At 56.0% G+C, this 9,119-nt stretch overlaps 1 protein-coding gene and 1 long non-coding RNA gene across 2 annotated transcripts; both read left to right on the plus strand.

Moving 5' to 3' along the window:
• Positions 1-2,228: 2,228 nt before the first annotated feature.
• Positions 2,229-3,888, plus strand: PVRIG (PVR related immunoglobulin domain containing). Its single transcript, XM_081556074.1, has 5 exons — positions 2,229-2,354; positions 2,440-2,793; positions 2,877-3,000; positions 3,100-3,160; positions 3,261-3,888. The coding sequence occupies exons 1-5, from the start codon at positions 2,294-2,296 to the stop codon at positions 3,588-3,590; spliced, it is 930 nt and encodes a 309-aa protein (XP_081412200.1). The 5' UTR covers positions 2,229-2,293; the 3' UTR covers positions 3,591-3,888.
• A 1,493-nt stretch (positions 3,889-5,381) lies between these two features.
• LOC145531976 (uncharacterized) lies at positions 5,382-7,905 on the plus strand. Its single transcript, XR_014072895.1, has 2 exons — positions 5,382-5,422; positions 6,063-7,905. It is a non-coding gene; the product is annotated as an uncharacterized LOC145531976 (long non-coding RNA).
• The last annotated feature ends 1,214 nt before the right edge of the window (positions 7,906-9,119 follow it).

Here is a 9,119-nt window from a genome sequence, read left to right on the forward strand (position 1 = left end):
AGAGGCGCAAGATAGGGGTGGGTGATTAAGAGGCACAAAGGACTATGTATTAAATGAGCCAGAATGATATTAGTATGTAATACAGGGAATATAGCCGATATTTTATAATTACACATGGAATATAACCTTTAAAATTGTGAACCACTATGTTGTACACCTGAAACATAATATTGTACATAAACTATACCTCAATTAAAAAAATAAGGCTACAAGGTTTGTACAGCACAGGGAATATAGCCAATGTTTTGTAACTTTAAATGGAATATAATCTGTAAAAAATTTAAATCACTATGTTGTATACCTGAAACTAATGTTATAACTCAACTATCAGTACTAATTTTAAAAGATGGCAAGTGACTATTCAACAAGGGGTTTGGGGACATTGGCTGGCCACCTAAATTGTAAAATAACACCACCTCCAAATTAAAATTCTTCATGGATTAAAAGTAAACCCTCATAAGAGTTAAGCATAAAAACAAAACTATGAAGTTATAATTTGGCCCTCCTAAGCAATACACAAAATCCAGAAACAATAAAAGATGGACATTCTTAACCTTACTGAAAATTAAAATGCAGAGGGAAAAGGGAGTAGGCAGGCTAGTGAAGAACAGTAATGTTTTCTACTCTTCAAACATAACAACACACAAAACAACACTGGGGTTTGAATCTCATAAGGTGAGAACTTACTGGGGACAACGTGGCTTACAAGGCTGAAAAAAAAAAACAACAGAAAATGCTGGTGAATAGTTCACTTTGTGCCGTGGCTCTTCATCCACTGGTCACCCGGTATTGAGCTCCTCTACGTACTCGGACCGTGTGGAGGTTAATAAAAGAGCCACCACCCAGGGCCCGCCATCTGGGCAAGAGGTTATCCATGAAGGAAAAGCGCTCTCGAGACGGCTTCCTAGAGTGGGTGGGGTTTGACCTGAGCCTCGCAAAGTGAGGAGAAGAAAAGGGTCCTCCAGTCTAGAGAGGCTGAAGTCAGTGGCCCCATGGACCCTGGTGCTCGGCACCCACGCTGGGCTGGGCCTCCTTGAAGTGGGTGAACTCTGCACAGGTCTCCCTCACATCAGTGGAACAGGAGGGGAGAAAGCAGGTCAGAGCAGGTCTGAGTCAGGTTTGGAGATGGGCACCCAGCCTGAGAGGTCAAAGGGTAAGAGAATGCATGCCACGTGGGCTGGGCGCTGTGAAGTGACTGGCCCGGAGGCCCTGCTTATTCTGGTTCTTGGGTGTGGACGGCCTGACAGTTCACTTGAGACTGGCTGGCTGATGGCTGGCACCACGGAATCTGAAGAGATGCTGAATCAGGGGCATGTGGGCAGGGCAGGCCTTGGCACCACTGCCCTCCTGAGTTCTCACCACACCCCGGACAGGAGTCCTCCACACAGACCCGTGGCTCTATCCCTTAAGCTCAACAAGCCACTCTCACCCCAGATGCAAGTTCAGCGAAAGACAAGAAGGGACACAAAGCATTCTGATCACTTGTCACTGCTGACAGCAGCACTCTGGTCAGTTTATGTTCTGTAAATGAAGGTACACAGGAAAGCAATCTAGAGCGATTCTTAGGGGGAGAGATGGCTTGAGCCCAAGAGGTGGGGGTGAGGGTGGTTAAAAAGAAGTCAGGTGGGAAGATGATCCCATAAGAGGATGGGAAGCCTTCAGAATTTCGGGATGGGCTGGAGATGAGTGAAGAGTTGCAGATGACTGCACCTTTGGCCTTGGCAGCTGGAAGCCAGTTGCCCTCAGCTGTGGGGAGGAAGGCGCAGATGGAGCAGAGCTCCGCGGGCAGGTCACAGCCCAGCTATGCCTGGTGGGCTCCGCTTCCTCTCCCCAAGTTCTGCCACGTTCCCTTCAGTGAGGTTGGGGGGGGGGGTGTCTCAGCCTTCTTCCTAAGGACAAACCAGGGGGTCCCTCCCTCTCCAGGGAAGGACATCTCAGGTCCCCCTGCAGCATATCTCCCCTCAGAGCCCCCCACCCGAGAGCCAGCCCCTCCCAGGGCTGGTACCCACAGGCAGGGCAGGGCTGGGAACCTGAGCCACCGTCCTGCTCACACTGGAGCGCAGCGTGGGGACAGGGAAAACCTTGTCACTGTCACTTTAAATTTCTTGGGGGGGTGGTTCCTCGACCCCAGATTCAGAGAAGGAAGTGGGGCAGGTTTGCAGAGAGTACCCAGCAGCTGCTCCCAGGGCCAGCTCATCCTCATACGTAAAACTTCCTGCGATGACACCGGAAATACAAGTGCTGTCCCCACAACCACAGCCCCCTGGAGCCCGCCCGGGGCCAGAGGGGAGTCATGGGCAGGCCCCGGGCCCTGGGCCTGCTCTGGGCGCTGCTGACTCTCTGCCTCACTGCTGGTGAGTGGGGGCTGCAGAGGAGCAGAGGCCCTGGGTGCGAGTGGAGACTCAGGCCCAGACCTCATCCCTGCACCTTCTCCTGCAGGGACTCCGGAGGTGTGGCTGCAGGTTCAGAGGGAAGCCACCGACGCCTCCTTCACCATCCGCTGTGGATTCCTGGGCTCTGGCTCCATCTCCCTGGTGACTGTGAGCTACGGGGGCCCTGACGGTGCTGGGGGGACCACACTGGCTGTGCTGCACCCCACACTCGGCACCAAGAACTGGACAGCTGCCTGCCGGGCCCACTGGGAAACCAGTACCAGCGTCTCCCTCACCTTGGAAAGGGCTCCCACCGCAAGGAGGGGCTCCAGTCCCAACACCACCTTCTGCTGCAAGTTCACTTCCTTCCCTGAGGGCTCCCAGGAGGCCTGTGGGAACCTGTCCCTCAGCAGAGACCAAGGTGGGGCGGATGAGGAGAGGGGACCATGGGGACAGGGAGGGATTCGGGGCATGGCCACCTGACTGGTTTGTCTCTCTGCACAGGGCTCCCTGCTCCCAGTCCAGCCCCCGTGCTGCGGGCCGACCTGGCCGGGATCCTGGGCGTCTCGGGGGTCCTCTTCTCTGGCTGCATCTACCTTCTCTACCTCCTGCGTCGGCAGAGGCACTGGTGAGACGCAGCCCCGGCTGGGCCCAGTCCACCCCCCCATCTCCGCCCCATCCCAGGCCAGCCACATGCTTTGCCCCTGACCCTCCTCACTCTCCCCAGGTCCGTCATGAAGCTTCAGCCGCCGAGACATAGCACCCTCCAAACAGACGGGAGAGCCAGTGTGAGGATGGGGGCCGGTTTTGGAGGGGACCGGAGGGGGCTGCAACCGGGGGCCAGGAGAGGGAGCCTCACTCGGGCCTCCGTCCCCATCACCCCTGCAGGCAGCCGGCCAAGCCTCCCTGATCTCCTTCCACGTCCCTGCTGCCGCCGCCACGACCACCAACTACTTCAGCCCAGCAACCCTGCACCGGGTCCCCCCACCCCAGCCACTGCCCGGGTGGGTGCCGCTCCCCACCCACGCCGCGCGCCGACCCCAGAGCCCCGGCCCCTGGGCGCCCCCGCAGGCCTCCGCGCGCAGCAGCTTTGTCTCGGTCGAGAACCGACTCTACGCTCAGGCGGAAAAGCGGCCGCTCCACGCCCGCGCCGACCGCATCCCGCTCCCGGACCATCTGGGGCGCAGAGCCGCTTCGGGGCCTTCAGGAGTGCGATGAGAGGGACCCCAGGTCACTCTGCCTTTCTCCTCTCCGGGCCTCTGGGACCGCCCCCCCTCCCGTTGGATGTCTGCATTCTGGGGGCCACCGTCTTTGCACAGCTTGTTTTATCCTCAGGCTTCCAGCAAGCATGTCCACACAGACCCCGCAGGCTGCGGATGTGGGCAGCACGTGTGCAAATGTGGGCACGCGGGTGTATGTGTGAGGTGACAAAACCCCATCCCAGGTGGTTTCCTGTTTTCAAGTCCTCAGCTCCCCAGGTGAGGGCGATAACTGTCAACAAAAATGGTTTCTCTGACCTGGGCCTTTTCTTCTTTGGGGGTGCGGGAGCGGGGTAGGGGGGTGAGGGGCAGGTTTGTAAGAGCTTAGCAGAGTTTCAACCCCTGGGAGGCAGAGGCCAGGTTAGGACCGGAGGGGAGGGGGCGTCAGCACGGGGCCTCTCTGCCCCACCCCCTGGCGGAGGTAGGAAGAGGGGGGTGTCCTGGCCCTGCAGGTCTTGCTGAGGAACGCCAGGTGGAAAGACAGGTTGGGGGGTCTCGTGGCCCAACTTCAAATCCCACTATGTCCTGGGACTGCAGCAAAGGCTTCTGGGGCTTCAACCCCAGAAAAGTGCCCAGGGTCAGGGTCTCCCCGAGATGGCTCGGGGGTGGGGCCCTGATGCCCTCCCTCCAGAGCTGACATTCAGAGGCAGAGGACCCACCTCAGCTCTGCCCACACCGGCTTCCTCCAGCTCCTCTCTGTTACCTGGGCACCAGGATTGCTCCCCACTGGCCACTTTGAAGGGTGGGGGCAGGCAGAGGCTGCTCAGACACAGGGCCTGAACCCACGCTCCCCACCCGGGAGCAGTTTTCTTTCTGTAAACAGGCCCAGTGGCCCTCAGCTGGGCCTGGGCCTCCTCACACCTTTGCCACAGGAGACATGGTGAGAGCCCTGTAACTGCAAGGACCCACGGAACGTGATGGATTCTGGGTGACGGAGTGGGGGCCGCAGAATGGGCCTGGAGCCGGGCTGGGACAGCACCCAGCCAGGATAGATACCGGGGGCAGGGGCACCTGCTGCTTGGCCCCTTCCTCGGTGCTGCCTGTGGGAAATCCCAGCAGTGCCACCTCTATCCCAGGAACCACCTCCTCTGCCTGGCTCAGGGAGGGTCTGCCCAGAAGCTACATCCAACCACAGAATCTTCCAGAAACCTCACTTACTCCTGCAAGCATTGTTCAAACGTGGTGCTCCCAGAACCCATGGGAGCCCCGCCAGCCAGCAGCTCTACACCACACAGGGGAGAGGGTGTACCAGACAGGGCGAGGGGGTGGTTGAGGGTCAGCAGGCCTGCCTTCCTCAGCCAGGCCATCGGCATCCTCTGAGGAGCCCTCAGCACTGGCCTGGTCAGCTCAGTGGTCCATGTAGGTCTAGGGGTTCATGGGAAAGAGGTGGGGGTGCTGAGGAGGTTCCTGATGGTAAACCGAGGTAGAGAGATGTAAGCGAGGGAGTAGCTTGGGGCCGGGCAGCCTTGGGACCATGTCAAGACCAAGGACAGAGGGGTGGGCAGTGGGGCTGAGGGGAGGCCTTGAAGGAAGGCTCACTTGCCTAGGAAGAGACTGGTCATGGGAGGAGGTGGCAGCTCTGAGGGCTCCTAGGCCCCCAGCCAGGCTCCCTTCTCCAGGTGGGGAGAGGCCCCTACCCACCTGAGCCGGCCTTCCGCCAGCTCAGGAGGCCATGAAACCCTCATCCTCGGGACTGGGAGGTCTCCGCCGCGGGCCTGTTCCTAGCCGGCCCCAAGTCAGAGCCAGTGGTGGTGAGGGGCCCGGCCGAGAGCTGAGGTGTGGCTGCACACAGCCCCCTCAAAACCCAGTCTCCGTTCAACATGTGGGGCTCCTGAGGCCCAAAGGGGTGAGGACTGGCGCCACGGGACAGGACTTAACCAGCCCCAGCACCTCCCCTGGGCACCCAGGTCATACCCTCAGCCGATCTGGCGTAAGGCTTGTGTTCTGATCCCAGGCGCTGCTCCCACCTGGGGTACCCAGGGGGCTCACTTTGCTCCTCACATGAGGGAGGTAAGGCCCGAGGGGCATGAGGAGATGTTAAACCAGGCCCAGGTACTAAGCAACTCCACTCGGAGCATCCTATTTACTACTTTGAAAACACCTACCACTCAGGGTGTTTAACAGCCCACTTAACAGATGTGGAGCCAGAGCCCCAGGTCACACAGCTGGGAGGCAGAGGTGTTCTTGTAGGAAGGAGGGGAGACGCTCGCTGCTGGGCTCAGGGAGTGGCCTCGCTGGGGCGGCAGAAAGACACCCTGGCAGAGACCCCAGCCGGGCATGCGGAGGCCACCAGGTGGCACCACTGACACGACTATGCGGCCACACGAGGCAGCCCGGAGACTGCTCCGCAGAAGCCGCCAGCCCAGCCCGGGAGGAGTGAAGAGCGTCTTCGAGGCACTCGGCCGGGCCGACGACAGCCTTGTGGGCCCAGCCCCCATCGGGACCCCCATCCTCTCCAACCAGCCCTGCATACCCGCCCCCCACACCCGGCCCAGGAGCCCGCCCCAGAGCCTGCGACCCTAGCCCAACCCTCAGACAGCTCTCAGGACCCTTCCTCACCGGTGACTGCCTGCCACCCCCGGCCACCTGCTCTTCCTCCCCCTCCCACCCCACCACAGTGGGGCAGGGGGTCCCTGAGGATGCACCCCAACCTTCTCCCCCCTCAGCGACCCAGAAGCTCTCCTTCTGCAGTTCAGCCCCTGCCCCCGAGTCCCCAGCGCTCAGGAGCCCTCCTCCCCACCCGGGTCTGCCACCTGTCCCCATGGGCCGCAGCTCCAGCCCTCCCTCCGGGTAGCCCACGGCGACGGCTTTTCTAGGCTTCCCACTCTCGGCTGCCAGTGCCCGGTGCTGCTGCCCGCCCAGACGGAGCTCTGGACCCTGGGCAAAACCGCTACCTGCAGGTGTGACCTCGGGGCTCCTGTGGGTCCCGGGAGCCTCACATCTTTGCTGGGTTCACTGTAGGGGCTGGGCAACATCGTGGCCTCGCCCCCAGTCCAGTCCAGGCGCCCACCAGCTGGTGCTGACCTTAGCAAACTAAGGGAGGGATCTGGGACCTAGGGAGCAGAAATCGGATGTGGTGTCTGAGGGCTTAACCAGCCCCAGCACCTCCAGAGAGAAGGGCTGGCCTGGATGAGCTGGGGGCTGGAAGGGGCCAGAGTTGAGGAGCCAGGAGAGCCTCTGGCCTCCCTGCTGGTCTCTGGACCTCTCCCAGGTCCCAGGGGAGTGACTCCCCAGAGAGAAAGCACAGGCTGTGCCCCATCCCCAACAAGAGGATGCCCAAAAGCACAGGATACTGTCTGCTGGCACAGCCAGGGGTGGGAAGGCCCTCCAACCTCAAGGTTCCACTCAAACCCTGCTGAGGGTGGGCATGACATCTGGAATTCCCATTAGTGACCCCTCAACAGCTTCATTTCAGCATCCATGAAACGAGTCTGAAAGCTATTTGGATAAAATAAACAGATATTACAAAAGATGAGGGTGCTCTGAGAAGGAGTAGTAGGGCTCCTCTGGGATGACCTTTTTTCCCCAGCTTTTTTTTTAATTGTGGCAAAATATACAAAATTTACCACCTGAGTCATTTTTAAGGAAAAAGTTGAAATGTGCAGTTGAGGAACAATATTATGGTAATTCCAGGTGTACTAATCGATGTTTTTGAACTGTGGTGTTGGAGAAGACTTTTGAGAGTCCCCTGGACTGCAAGGAGATCAAACCAGTCAATCCTAAATCAACCCTGAATATTCATTGGAAGGACTGATGCTGAAGCTCCAATACTTTGACCACCTGAAGTGAAGAGCCAACTCATTGGAAAAGACCCTAACGCTGGGAAACATTGAAGGCAGGAAGAGAAGGGGACAACAGGGGATGAGATGATTGGATGGCATCACTGACTCAATGGACATGAGTTTGAGCAAACTCTGGGAGATGGTGAAGGACAGGGAAGCTTGGCATGCCGCAGTCTATGGGGTTGCAGAGTCGGACACCACCGAGTGACTGAACAACAACTACATAGTGATTTGACATTTGCATATAACATGAAATGATCACCATGCTAAGTCTAGTAACAATCTGTCCAGAAAGTTATTACAATATTATTGACCATATTCCTTATGTCGTGTATTACATCCCATGACTTATAACTGGAGGTTTGTACCTCTTAATCCCCGTCACCTATTTTGCCCCCACCCTCCTCTTCTGGTAATCACCCACTGGTTCTCTGTATTTATCACTCTATTTTGTCTAGATTCCCGATGTAAATAAAGTCATACAGTATTTGACTTCTGACTTATTTTACTTATAATACCATCTAGATCTACCCATGTTGCTGCAAACGGTGGTGTAATATTCCATTGTGTGTGTGTGTATCACATCTTCCTTATCCATTCATCTATTGATGGGCATTTAGGTTGCTTCCATATCTCAGCTGTTGTAAATAATGCTGCAGTGAACTTGGGGTGTGTATACTTTTTCAAATTGATGTTTTTATTTTCTTTGGGTAAATACCCAGAAGTAAAATTCCTATATCATATGGCAATTACATCTTTAATTTTTTGAGGATCCTCCATAATGGTTTGCACAGTGGCTGCACCAATTTACATTCCTACCAACAGTGCCTAAGTGTTCCCTTCTCTCCACATTCTTGCCAACATTTGCTATTTGTTGTCCTTTTGCTGACAGTCATTCTGACAGGCGTTAAGGTCGTATCTCATAGTCATTTTGATTTGCAAGATGACATTTAAAATAAAACCCGAGGGACTTCCCTGGCCCCTGGTTGGGACTCCACGATTCCCAGGAAGAGGACACAGGTTCGATCCCTGGTTAGGGAACTAGAATCCCACATGCCACACAGTACAGCACCCACCCCCCCAAATTAAAATTAAACCTGAACACGAGTGGTAGTTCTCTATGCAAAGATTGTGGTGAGATCGTTGCAGGCAGGAAGAAGTACGTACAAAGGCACTGTGGTTAAAAGCTTGGCCCCAGCATGGCCTAAGGAAGGTCAGGAAACACGGTGAGAGACAGCAGTAAGCCAAGCCCGTAAAAAGGGATCTGGATTTCATTGTTAGGGCAGTAGTCACTCTTGCTGGGTTTTAAGCAGAATAGTAAGATGATCAGATTTACATTATACAAATATCATTCTGGTGCTGGGTAGAGAACACTTGCAGGAGAGGAAGAATAAAGAACAATTAGGAAGCTACCACATAATCCAGGTAGGAGAGGGAGTGTCTGGGTCAAGGATGGTAAAAAGTAGGTGAAAAGAAGTGGAAGGATTAGAAATGTGTTTTGGAGGCAGAGGGGTTGTTCCTGGCTGTGGAAAGAAGGGATCAGGATGGTCTGAAGGATAAAGCCCCGTGTTCCAGCTTGAACAACTAAGTAGGGGGAGATGCCATTCACTGCAGTGGAAGATTGACAGCAGCGCGTCCCAGGGAAAGGGCTATAAGGGGCCAATAAAAACATAAGCTGAGATGCCTGAGATCAAATTAGGAGCAAG

The sequence above is a fragment of the Giraffa tippelskirchi genome, chromosome 13, assembly GCF_054371585.1.
Source record: "Giraffa tippelskirchi isolate mGirTip1 chromosome 13, T2T-mGirTip1v1.2.pri, whole genome shotgun sequence".
NCBI classification, from domain to species: Eukaryota; Metazoa; Chordata; class Mammalia; order Artiodactyla; family Giraffidae; genus Giraffa; species Giraffa tippelskirchi.